The sequence below is a fragment of the Galleria mellonella genome, unplaced genomic scaffold (genome assembly GCF_026898425.1).
Source record: "Galleria mellonella isolate WM207_F2 unplaced genomic scaffold, CSIRO_AGI_GalMel_v1 utg33, whole genome shotgun sequence".
Taxonomy (NCBI): Eukaryota; Metazoa; Arthropoda; class Insecta; order Lepidoptera; family Pyralidae; genus Galleria; species Galleria mellonella.
This window is the reverse complement of record NW_026442079.1, coordinates 13,067,004-13,080,242: the sequence shown is the minus strand read 5'-3', so window position 1 is coordinate 13,080,242 and position 13,239 is coordinate 13,067,004. Positions and strand designations below refer to the sequence as shown.

Sequence of the window (13,239 nt, the reverse complement as noted above, 5' to 3'; positions counted from 1 at the left end):
CTTTAAAACATAAACACATAAAATATTTTGATTTGGTTATTATTAATTGATTTGTTATTATCATTTCGCAGCGCCGCGCCGCGCCGCGTACGTTTACAATATTAAAAGAGTGATGTCATATAAAAAGTCGAGCGTACACTGAGCCATCGTACACATAAAAATAATGTTTTCATTCGCTTAGCCCGTCCTTGTTGGTACTACTCAGGACGCATAACGATATACTACGATATGTCCCAAGAATATATACCTACAAATAGTGCGCGTGGACGCCTCATGAATACAAACAAATGACATTTAAATTTGTGGCACCGCTTGGAACAATACGAAGCGTATATATAGTGAAGGACTAGCGGAGAATGACCGTGATGGGAGAACAATGTGCACGGGCGCCTCCGAGTCACACTTAAGGCTCCTGTACACGTTGTCTCGCGATCTGGGCCACAGTTAGGAGCACCGCTGCCGTATTATTCCGCATCGGCCGTTCAGAGGTGTCAAAAATATCAATACAGCCGCAATTTATATTTTAAACGTGAAAACAAGAAAAAAATACAAACGGGCTTATACACGTTGGTCCAATGCACTAGAAAAGCGCGTTGGCCCAACGTGAATTGGGCCCTTTACCTGCACTTGTCCCAGCTGTAAATCGTCCAGCAGCGCCGTCTCTTGGCTGAGAGAGCGAGTTACGAGCCTCTTCTTGCGCCGCTTGTGCATCGTCAGGAAACGGCCGGTGCTGATGTTTGTATTATCCATGGTCTCTATCTCCGAGCCGCGATCGATCGAGCGGCGAACCGGAACTTCTTGATCTGAAATGAATACCTTCACTGTATTACACTAATTGAGACCGTGTTCACGTGCGGCGCCAATTAGCGGCTGTAAAATCAAGGGACGCGACACGGGACGATTTCTCGATTCGACAATCTGATATCGATACCGCATCTATCGGAAACAGAGCTGTTTATCTAGTACTTTGTTTACTGAAGCGTTGATAAAAAGCCAGTAAAAGCATGTATGTGCACGCTAAATATTGTCGCGGCCCTAAGTACCGCGGCAGTCGATTACTGGATCCTGTGAAACTCGTTATGAGAGAGATCGTTTACACCACACGATGATATTACGATCCGATTAATATATGGTCTTTTTTTTTATACAACTTAGAATCACAAACAAGCTGACGGCCCACTTGATGGAAAGTGAAGTGGTAACCGTCGCCTATATACATGAGCAGTGCAATGGACATAACAGAGTATAATACTGTTTCGCCCATGATACCTCCATGCGTTGCCATTCTTGAGGACTCAGTTGTTATTCCTCTGTACCCTGTAAATTCACGACATATCCTACCCTTCAAACTGAAACACAGCCATGCAAACGCAACTGCTTTACGGTTGAAACACGAATGGGACAGAAGCAAACGACTTTTGTACGAAGTCTCCCTCTGGTCTGGTTTGAAAGATTTGTATTGACTTGGACTTTTGCATACCATGATTTATTAATAATTTATAAGTGAACGGGATCACTTGGGATAGGATAACATTATCAAGTATAAACTTTGCACGCTACTTCGTATGCGTTTTGACTTAGCTACTTAAGCACCCATTTATAGATGGCCCATCAAGATAAAACATACACCAGATTTTAAGATAGTCTGGAACACAACTGTGAAAACCGCATTCACTTAAGTGCAGTACTATTTGCGTAATGCCGGAACAAAAATAAAGACGAAAATTGTAAAAAAAAATGTTGTAACCTTGCTTCTATTATTCATGTTAAGAGACCTTCAATTCAATTTTTCTTAAATGCCTCTTTTATATATTACATTATAACGCGGAAACAAAAGAAATGTAATTCTGGAAATATATTTTGTGTCCTTGACTGAGTATTGAATAATACGACACTGAAATATATTGAAAAGAGAGCAACAGAATTAAGAAAAATTCCATTGCACAATCTTATAAATAACAAATAAAAGTTAATGGACGAACGAAAAAAAAAAAAACAATTAGTTGGAACATACCGAAAGCAGTTCCCGGACTTTTATATAAATTAACCTTTTCATATGATTTAGCTGAAAATATTTAAAATTGGAACGATTTGCGACGTTAGTTGTAAACGCACTTGTTTGCCTACTGGGCTACGCCATACATCAACAATTTAATTTATTTCACACGAACCTATATACTCGAGTTTAAAAGTCTATCTATTTATTACGAAATGACTATGCTTGTACAAGCACCTTTTACGTTAATCTGTGTGATAATGGCAGTGAGTATTGGTCGATCGACAGATATGACCGATATTATAGTAGAGGAGAATAATGTGGCTACAATTAGGTCGCTGTCACACCGCCAAATAATATATTTTATTCCATAAGGGCGCTAATTTTGTTTAACAGAAAACGAGCTTATAAGAAACACTGCACAAGATACGTTTAGAGTAAAGCTTAAAATAAGTGCAATAGTGATTTCGTTAGCAAGTATGCGTATGAGACTACAGGTAATATTAAATACGCCAAATCACAAGACTAAAGGCATGCCAAGCAATATAAGACAAATGCATAAAATCCATGATCTGGCAAAGATGGTAATTTAGAGGAATGCATAAAATTTACTAATGAGTCGATGTGTGTAATTTGTAATTCGATTCTATATGCAAAAATAAAAATAAGCTTAAGAGACTGACGGAAAGCGGTTCTCCATTCATACAGTTTGTCATAATAATGTTATCATGTATTCATTCTTTTTATGCAAAAGGTTATAAGATTGCATAGAGAAATAAGATTATTTTATTGTTCACATGGTCTTTTAGTTAAAAAAGTAAACAGGTTTAAATTTATTGCAACAGTACTATTTTTAGTTAATGATCCGAAAAACAGTGTTCGTCTTTTTAAAATTTATGAAACAGACGCGCGTTGCAGTTTACTCTTACTACGTTTAGATTATTGTGTTGTGATTCACCACTAACATATTTGTTTTATATATGCTTATATAACATCGATAGTGTACTGATCTGCTAGGGTGTGACGACCCCTTTTAATCCCCGACATAAAAAGTGGGGAGAATATAAATTCATAGCTTTTTTCCATCTGTAGCACCGTAACTCCACGTCTGACGTTGCCTATTCCTGTATTTCATGTTTGTTCGATAGCGTTTGGGTATTATCCTTATTTTGTCTGAATACAAATCACATCCTTCTATTGAGCTTCATCTTCTCAAAGGTTGATCGTAAGAGATCCCTCAATAGGATAAATCCGTTAGTGTGTGTTAAATTTATTTTCAAGTTTCCTATATTCATATAGCTGCATGATAAAAGATTTTGATCAAACAAGTTTTGTAAAATATGATAGTAACAATTTCATAGAAAAATCATAAAAGTGAATAGGAGAAATGTTTTATAATTGAGCTGCAAGTTTAATGAGTACGTAATCGTGATGGGAATTACGTATGTTACATTATGTCTAAACATTAAGACATTTCGGTATAGGAGGCCCCGTAGTAAGCATATGGTCCGCGAAAACATGACGGAACATATGGTGTTAACTAATTTATTTTGTGTATGTACCTACAAAATGAATTAAAACGCTTATGTATTTAAATATTCACTTTAAGGAAATACAATTAGATGGGTCCAAAAAGAGTTATTATTACTTAAAAACATAGTAAATGTATTGTACAATGTACATAGAAAATTTTAAAATAGTTACCTAAAATACCTATCGACCTAGGGAATATATTGACTATTGTATATTTTTGAAATACGCTGAAACGGTTTATATACCTGAGTACTTACTTATATACTCGTATACATATATTTATAGTGCAGAAATAACTGTATATAATATACATGTTAATACAGACATGGCGCGCTCATAAACTTCAAAATTTATAAGTACTATTTTCAGCTAGCCAAAATGAATTTCCTGTATTTTAGAAGCTTGTTGTGAAGTCTTTGATAACTCAAAAATTGTTTAACCGATTTAGATGAAAGCTGTCGAATTTTAAAAAACTAACATTTGATTTTGCTAACCTTAAAAATTGCAAATTGGCCCAATATTTTCGATTTTTTGCCAAATACTTCCTGTAATCGTCGAATTTTTTACTTTTTCCAAGCTTAACGACGAAGTTACAGATTTGTTTGAAAAAAAAAGAAGAAAATTTCTTTTGCTTCGTTGTTAACAAAATAAGTCAAATAAACAAAGTTTGATAAAAATAAAGACTTCTTATAAAATCTTTTTTACTCATCTAATTGCATTCCCCCCCTTAAGAGAAGCTTTGTTATGCAGGTACAGGGCGGTTTGGTCGACCGTCACGTAAATTTACAAATATTTTCTTGTTTTACTTGGCATATTTAGTAAACAAACTTGACATTTCTTTTTTAAATGGGCCATTTATAAATAGGACAGGGAAAAATACATAATTAATTTAAAAGACGATATATTTTTTTCCAGCTGTTGTTCAAGGACTATTTGAAAAACAAACAAAATGTTTGTTTAAGAAACGTAAAAAGTATATAAAATCATAAATATCAACACTCCACTATAGTGAAATTAAGATTTTTAAAAATTAAATAAATATTAATTCTTATTTTATTTTACACGAGACGAGAAATAAAAATATACTTTTAATTACTTACGTATTTATACGTTTTTATTGCTTACTTACGTACACATATTTTGTAAATAAATTTGACATTCCTTTTTAAGTAGGCCATTTAAATATAGGACAGGGGAAAATATGTAATTAATTAACAAAAGAATTCTTTACTGTTTTTTTTAATTTACGGACTGCTATTTTGGAACCCAAACATACAATGTTTGTTTAGAAAATGTGTAAAAAATTTTAGAAAATCATACGAAACACACCCCCCCACTGTAGAATCATAACATTTTAATTGGATAAACATTATATCTATTTTTTTATTCATCATCATCATCCTATCAGCCTTTAACTGTCCACTGCTGAACAAAAGGCTCTCCTTTGGGGATTTTGCCAGTAGTTACCACGCTTGGTATTCGGATTGGCAACCGCAGTTAGACTTTGGATATGTTTCAAGAGGGACGCTGCTGTCCATTCCTCGCCCTCTCTTAGTCGCCTCTCACCACACCCACGGGAATGGCTGGCCTATTCTATGCCGGAACCACACAGCCAATTTATTTTACGTGAGTCGAAAATTAAAAATATACGAGTAGTTATTATTACTTACGCATTGACTTCCGAAAACCTGTACAACCAGGTTATGAAATGAGCTCCCTGCCGAAGTTTTCCTAAAAGACTACAGCATGGGGTTCTTCAAAAAGGGGGTAAAGAGGTTTCTTCAGGGTCGGCAACGCGCGTGTAATACCTCTGGTATTGCAGGCGTTCATAGGCTACGGTAACCGCTTACCATCAGGTGGGCCGTATGCTTGTTTGCCACCTTAGTGGTATAAAAAAAAAAACCATTGTACAATTTGTTAATGTGACAAGACCCTTATACGAGGTTTGTCCGGAAAGTACGTATAAAAGTTTTTTAAAAATTTTATTTTACAATTATTCAGGTAAATCAATTTTATCCCCTTCAAAGTACTCCCCCTGTGACATAATGCACTTGTGCCAACGCCGTTTCCACTGTGAGAAGGCTCCTTGAAAGTCCTCTGGTTGTAGGTTTCTCAGCTGCCCCGTCGTAGCTTTTTTTATCTCATTTATGTCCCCCAAATGCCGCCCCCGAAGTACCAATTTGGTTTTTGGGAACAAGAAGAAGTCACACGGGGCCAAATCCGGCGAATAGGGGGGGTGTTCGGTCACCGTAATGGAATTTTTACTCAAAAACTCACGGACAACAAGAGAGGTGTGGGCAGGGGCATTGTCGTGGTGAAGAATCCAACGCCCCTCTCGCGCCAATTCTGGACGAACTCGTGCCACACGAGCTTTGAGGCGTCTGAGCACATCGACGTAGAATTTTCCATCAACTGTCTGGCCTGGAGGGACGAATTCTTGATGGACAATCCCCCGAACATCGAACTCTTTCTCGGCCCTCTCTGAATCTTTTTAGCCACTTGTGGACGGTTGGTTCCTTCACAGCATCATCCCCATAAACTGTTCTGAGATCGGCAAAAATTTCACGGCCATTCTTGCCGAGTTTCGAGAGAAACTTGATTACGACGCGCTGCTCTTCAACGGAAGCGGGCTCCATGCCGACGGGGTTTCGTTAAGAGGTAACTTCACAGATGGCGTGACAAGCCAGTTCGCACCGCACGGCGGTCAGACCAGAACTGAAGCATTGTTAGGGACATAAGGAAGGGGTCCTGCGCTTACCTGGCCTCCCCACTCCTCTTTCTCGCATTCCAGAACACTTTTATACGAACTTTCCGGACAGACCTCGTAATGGAATTATCGGGAAAATGGTTAAGATATTCATGGACTAGTATAAAACATTATCTGCGTTGAACATTGTTAGCCCTTAGTTGGTTAGAATAAAAGGAAACTAAAATTATTACTGTACGTAATACAAACTAGCTCACTAACATTGTAAATGTGAAAGTTGGCGGGGATATTGAAAAGTTTGTATATAAAAACGGATTATTGGATTTTATTTTTTATTAGACCACTTGCTGGTAAGTGGTAATTGTTGTCTATTTTGCATGTTATATGAATAGCATTATAAACTATAAAGAATACTGTAGTGGGTAGCACTGTTATTAATAATTGGAGGGCAGTTACAAAATAAAGTGTGTTGTATATTGAACGCTCGCCTGTGATTTATCCCGCTACTATAAAATATTACATTGGCGACGAAATTAAAGTCAAAACTTACGCGGAAGTGCAAAACTATATTTAAAAAGACGGAGAATAATATAATTTTAGAAAAAAATGTCAGTAGGCAAAGTCAGTGAATTCAATGTTGGAAATGGCGCGTGGTCGGCATACGTGGAAAGATTGAATATGTATTTTGTTGCAAATGAGGTGAAACCGGAATTAAAATTACCGACACTGATATCAGTGATGGGTGATGAAGCTTACGAATTGTTATCAAATCTCGCAGATCCAAGGAAACCATCGGACTTAACCTACAAGGATGCAGTGGAATTATTACGTCAGCATCTGCAACCAACACCGTCAGTGCTCGCTGAAAGACATCGATTTAGACAGCGTCGTCAAGGTGTCGACGAAAACATCACTAGTTACGTGGCTGAATTAAAAAAACTCGCACGACACTGTCAGTTTAAAGATCTAGAGGAAAACCTAAGAGATCAATTAGTATGTGGTTTAAGAAGCGATATTATACGACAGAGATTATTCGCAGAAGACGACAAATTACTGACATATCATTCGGCAGTCAGGATAGCAACATCACTAGAGGCAGCGGAGCGCGACGCGGCAGCAGTGGAATTAAAATCAGCTGGGTGCGAGGTCTTAAACCTTGCGGACGACGGAGGAGCCCCACCAGTGCATTCGATGCAGGGGCGATTTAGAAGAGGATCACATAGCACACGTGGCGGACAGCGCGGCGGCGGAGGTCGGCCGGCAAACACCGCGCGGAGCGGAACAGTCGGATCACAGACTGGGGTCAACGGCAGCGGTGGCTGGGAGCGTAATTGTCGTGGTTGTGGAGCGGCTGACCATTATTATACAGTGTGTCGATTCCGCGATTATACATGCAGCAGATGCAGGCGCATCGGACACCTACGTCGGGTATGCCCGGAACGTAGCGGCAGTAGTCGTAGAGGTCACAACAATAACACGAGGTTGTACTACGGTGAGGCGACCGAGGATCTAACTCGTGACATAAACACCAATGAAGAGGAGTTTCATCATTTGTGTTTGAACGATTACAGAGCGGTGAGTCTACCAATGAAAATAGATAATAAATTGATTAATATGGAAGTCGATACAGGTTCAGCTGTGTCATGTATAAATCATGAAACATATAATAAATATTTCAAACATCACCAACTTGAGAAAAGCGATTTAGTTTTAAATTTTTATGATGGTACTAAAATTCAACCCCTTGGGATAATTAAACCCTTGGTTAGTTATAAAAATAATATAAAGAATCTCGAATTATTTGTTATAAAAGGAGGTACGACATCCTTACTCGGTAGACAGTGGTTAGCAGAGTTAAAAATAAACCTACCTGTTTTTAGCAATTGTCATAGTGTAGATTACGAAGTTGGTCACATGTCACATGAAATAAATTCATTGATTGACAGATATAAAGAGCTATTTAGCGGCGGATTGGGTCGGTACACAGGCGGGGTGGCGACGCTGCGGGTGCGCGAGGACGCCTCGCCGGTATTCCACCGCGCGCGGCCGCTACCCTACGCGTTGCGCGAGGCCGTCGAGGCCGAGTTGGACGCTATGCTGCGCGACGGGGTCATCGAGCCCATCCACTGCTCCGATTGGGCCTCTCCGCTAGTACCGGTAATGAAACCTGACGGTTCCTTGAGAATTTGTGCGGATTATAAGGCAACCGTGAACCCGGTCTTAATAATCGATAGGTATCCTTTACCTAGAATAGATGATATTATGGTAAAATTAAGCGGCGCCCGCTATTTTTCAAAAATAGACCTGTCTCAAGCATATAATCAAATTGAGCTTGACGACACAAAAAAATACACTGTCATAAACACACATAGAGGGTTATATAGGTACAATAGGCTAGTTTATGGACTTTCATCAAGTCCAGGAATATTCCAACGTACTATGTGTGATTTATTAAAAGGTATCCCTAATGTGGAAATATTTTTAGATGACGTTATTATTGGCGGGAAAAATAAACAGGAGCATCTGTTAGCGTTGGAGGCTGTTTTCTCTCGATTACATCGCTTTGGATTAAAGTTAAAAAGTAGTAAATGTGTTTTTCTCGTGAATGAAATACAGTATTTGGGATACGTTATAAGTAAAGAAGGCATCAAAACAGATCCATCTAAGGTTGAGGCGATAAAGAACATACCCAAACCATCTAACATACAAGAATTACGATCATTCTTAGGATTAATAAATTTCTATACTAAGTTTATTAAAAATATGAGCCAAAAACTAGTGCCCCTATATGAATTACTAAAAAAGGGGCGCATATGGTTCTGGTCCCCAGAATGTGAAAAAGCGTTTTTAGAAATTAAACAAACACTATCTAGTACTGAAGTCTTAGCCCATTATGATCCAAAAAAAACCTTTATTCGTGACGTGCGACGCGAGCGCACGGGGACTGGGGGGTGTTCTATCGCAGCCGAGCGATGACGGCCGCCGCGAGCGGCCGGTTGCGTACGTATCTCGTACACTTAGTGATACGGAGAAAAATTATTCACAAATACACCGCGAAGCATTAGCGATCATATTTTGTATGAATAAGTTTCACCAATACTTATATGGTCGCCATTTTACATTACGTACAGACCATAAGCCTCTGGTATCTATTTTCGGACCTAATAAGGGTATACCAACGATGGTAGCTAGTCGTATGCAGAGGTGGGCCATAATTCTCTCTGCATATACTTTTGATATTGAGTTTGTAGGTACTAAAGAAAATGGCGCGGATGGCTTATCGCGATTGCCGATTATTAGCAGTAAACAAGAAAATAAACCAACACCCCCGGAACAAACGTATTTACATTTTGTACAAGAGGCCTTATTATTAGATTATCGGGAAGTTAAACGGCAGACATCTCGAGACCCCTTATTATCAAAGGTACTAAGTTATATTCGCGACGGATGGCCTACGCAATGTGAGATTTCTAGTTTAAAACCGTATTATAACCGGAGGGAGGAATTATATGAAGAGTTGGGTTGTGTCATGTGGGGCCACAGGTTAGTAGTGCCAGATAAATGTAAAGAGAAAATATTAATTATGTTACACGAGCCTCACATGGGAATAGCCAAATCTAAAGCCTTAGCTCGCAGTTACGTATGGTGGGCCGGGGTAGACGAGGCGGTGGAGCGAATGTGTCGCGAGTGCGCGGCGTGCGCGGCGCAGGCGGACGCGCCGCCGCGACACGCGCCCCGCCTGTGGCCCTGGCCGGGCAGGCCATGGACTAGGCTGCACTTAGATTATTTGGGACCAATTTTTGGAAAAACTTATCTAGTGGTTATTGATGCTATGTCAAAATGGTTAGAAGTTTTTAATGTTACCAGTACTTCGGCTATTGGACTTATAGATCGTCTAAGCGAATTATTTAGTCGGTGGGGTTTACCTAAACAAATTGTTAGCGACAATGGACCACAGTTTGCGTCTAGAGAATTTGAAAATTTTATCAAACATAACGGGATAGAGCACATTTTTACGGCCCCTTATCATCCGGCATCTAACGGATTAGCGGAAAATGCCGTAAGGACTATTAAACGAGTAATCAAGAAAGCAGTACAAGAAAGAAAAAACATTGATAGATCCTTGTGGGCATTTTTATCATACTACAGAAACGTGGAACATTCTACTACTGGTGAGAGCCCGGCGCTATTATTGTTAGGGAGACGTATCCGCACCCGTTTGGATATAGTTAAGCCAGATAGGGAAAGTAATGTACGAAGGGCCCAGCAACGTCAACAAAACTCTGCAACAGGGGTGACAAGAGAAATAAAAGAGGATGATGATGTTTGGTATAGACAGTATTCAAGGGGAGATAAATGGGTACCAGGGCGAATCTCAGAATGCTTAGGGCCGAGTAATTTCGAAGTTATAAGCAAAGATGGAAACGTAGTACATAGGCATGTGGATCAGATACGTAAACGATCTAGTAGTCGATTATCGCTTGTTTCTACTCCGGATATAAATAAATCGTTAAACACAAATTCTCAAGGTACAACACAGGTTGGAGAAGGTACAGAGGAATTAGTACAGTCGGAGGAGTCAGAGGAGGAAAATATCAACCCGCAGGAAACAGAACGATCGGAACAAGTTACAGGGAATATTAGGAGCCCTTTACTTTCACCTGAGCAGCGACCACCTGCCCCGCCTGTTCCGACACCACCCCGAACTCGCCCAGTTAGAATGTGTAGACTTAAGTTTCCTAGACATAAGATTTAAAATTAATTTGTAATATTTTCTATAAATTTTAGTTAAGATTAGTTATAAATTTAGTGTAGAGGATTGTAGTGGGTAGCACTGTTATTAATAATTGGAGGGCAGTTACAAAATAAAGTGTGTTGTATATTGAACGCTCGCCTGTGATTTATCCCGCTACTATAAAATATTACAAATACACTGTAACGTTCATGGTACGGGAGGGGTATATATACCAGAGCGAGACTTTGTACAAAAGTCGTTTGCTTAAGCACCTCTGTCCCATTCGTATTTCAACCGTGAAGCAGTTGTGATTGCATGACTGTGTTTCGTTTTAAGGATGGAATATGGCGTGAATTTACTGGGTACAGAGGAATAACATCTGAGTCCTCAGGAATGGCAACGCATGGGGGGTATCATGGGCGAAACAGTATACTCTGTTATGTCCATGGTACTGCTCATGTCTATAGGCGACGGTTACCACTTTCCATCAGGTGGGCCGTCAACTTGTTTGTCATTCTAAGTTGTAAAAAAAAGGTATTGAAATGAGCTCCCCCCTATCGAGGTTTCTCCAAGGGATTACAGGGGGTTAAGAGGTTTCTTTGGGGATATTATTGTTGGTATTTATAGACTACGGTAATCGTTACCATCAGGTGGGCCGTATGATTGTTTGTCACCTTAGTGGTATAAAAAGTAATATGGTATATACCTCATACGTCGCCATCATTACGCCTCTGTGCCACACCTATATCTCACTCTTCAAATGGAATAACAGCCATGTAAGTACAGCTACTTTTTTTAAAATAAATTGTAATGGAATGGAAAGGTGAAAATGAACGCAGGTCAAAATACACCCAGAATTAATCGCGACTTTATAGCAGAGAAGACTGGAAGGAATGGGGATACAAAGACGGAGATACTCAAACGACTTTTGTACAAAGTCTCCGTCTAGAAAAAAAGCCGGTCAAGAGATAGTCGGACTCGCGCAACGACAGTTCCTTACAAATCCATAAAATTTAATTATTTTTGTTCTGTGAAATACCTAGAAATTTATGGTTTTCGAATTTTTCCTTTTACTTGCACTACATGACACTGCTTCTTGGCAAATTTCATAATTCTAGGCTAACAGGAAGTACCCTATAGGTTTTGATTCCCTTTGCGAATGTCAAAATATGCGATATAAATGGAACAAAAACGGCCGTATCTTTTGATTGCGTCGATTTAAAAGCTTGATATTTTTACTGTTCTAAGATATTGCAAACCTGAGTATATGATATTAATTTCTACTTGATACCTTCATGCGTCTCTAAGAAAAAGGACAATGAAATGATCCTACAAGGGTTCCTTTCCTTTGGTGGTACGTAACCCAAAAAAAAAAACCAAGACAATTTACTCCTTCCACAATACATTAACCTTTATAAATAACCTTATACATGCACAAAACGAGACTACGACATTGTACATTTTATTTAATGGACTGAAACCTGGATAGAGGTGAAATTATTGTATCCGATTTGTGATAAATTGCCGTTGGAACAGCGTTAGACCAAATTGCCTATAACAAACACCATGGCACACATACGCGCACGGGACACGGTACGCTTTAAATATTTTAGTAAGCTGATCAATATGCTATTGCGCGATGCAGCAGTGGCAAATTCAACATTGTAAACTGTATGCAGTATTGAAGCAAGTAATTATAAAGGTTTATGTTGCCTTGGCACTTTCATCGCTTTTAATCTATAGTAATCAATAATAACGTTGTTTTATTCATTTCAGACGTTAGTAATGCAAACTACCAGTTCCATTGCTAGCACTGTACCCTCGTGGTCTCTCCTAAAACCTATCGTGGTGAATTTGAGGCGTATTAGTCACGATGGGCTACCTGACCTGCTTAATATAGACGCCTCCCATAGACTGCCATAAAGAACGGTTCCGAGCCACTTGCATCCACTGATACTTCTTAATGCATTTAAGATCGTCGTTCTATCAAGTGGGAATGCCATACTACGATGCGCCACTCAAGAACCTATCTTCACCATCGGTTGTCGGTTCTTCGAACTATGTGACCAGTCCATTGCCACTTCAGTTTACATATCCTTCGAACTATGTTGGTAATTTTGAAAATGGAAGCAAACGGACAGTTGACTCGATTCTAAAATAATCTGCAGATTTTTTTTTATTCAACTTAGAATGGCAAACAAGCTGACGGCCCACCTGATGGAAAGTAGTAACCGTCGCCTATAGACATGAGCAGTACCATGGACATAA

General features: G+C 39.2%; 2 protein-coding genes across 4 annotated transcripts in view; one reads left to right on the top strand and one right to left on the bottom strand.

Annotated features, from left to right (window-relative positions):
• Nucleotides 1–13,239, bottom strand: part of LOC113520474 (dual specificity calcium/calmodulin-dependent 3',5'-cyclic nucleotide phosphodiesterase 1C-like) — a 224,248-nt gene that overhangs the window by 118,640 nt on the left and 92,369 nt on the right. For both annotated transcript variants that reach the window (XM_052896730.1, XM_052896729.1), the window contains exon 3: nucleotides 622–803. In XM_052896730.1, the coding sequence (XP_052752690.1) occupies nucleotides 622–803 (182 nt within the window). The remainder of the gene's footprint in view (nucleotides 1–621; nucleotides 804–13,239) is intronic.
• On the top strand, nucleotides 6,563–11,157 carry LOC128201082 (uncharacterized). Of its 2 annotated transcripts, XR_008253066.1 has the most exons (3): nucleotides 6,563–7,811; nucleotides 8,183–8,393; nucleotides 10,766–11,157. XR_008253066.1 is itself a non-coding variant. In XM_052896731.1 (2 exons), exons 1-2 carry the CDS (start codon nucleotides 6,843–6,845, stop codon nucleotides 8,186–8,188), a joined length of 975 nt encoding a protein of 324 aa, XP_052752691.1. In that variant the 5' UTR covers nucleotides 6,563–6,842; the 3' UTR covers nucleotides 8,189–9,394. The 2 variants fall into 2 exon arrangements, 1 of the variants encoding a protein (XP_052752691.1); XM_052896731.1 differs by lacking the exon at nucleotides 10,766–11,157 and having other exon boundaries at nucleotides 8,183–9,394.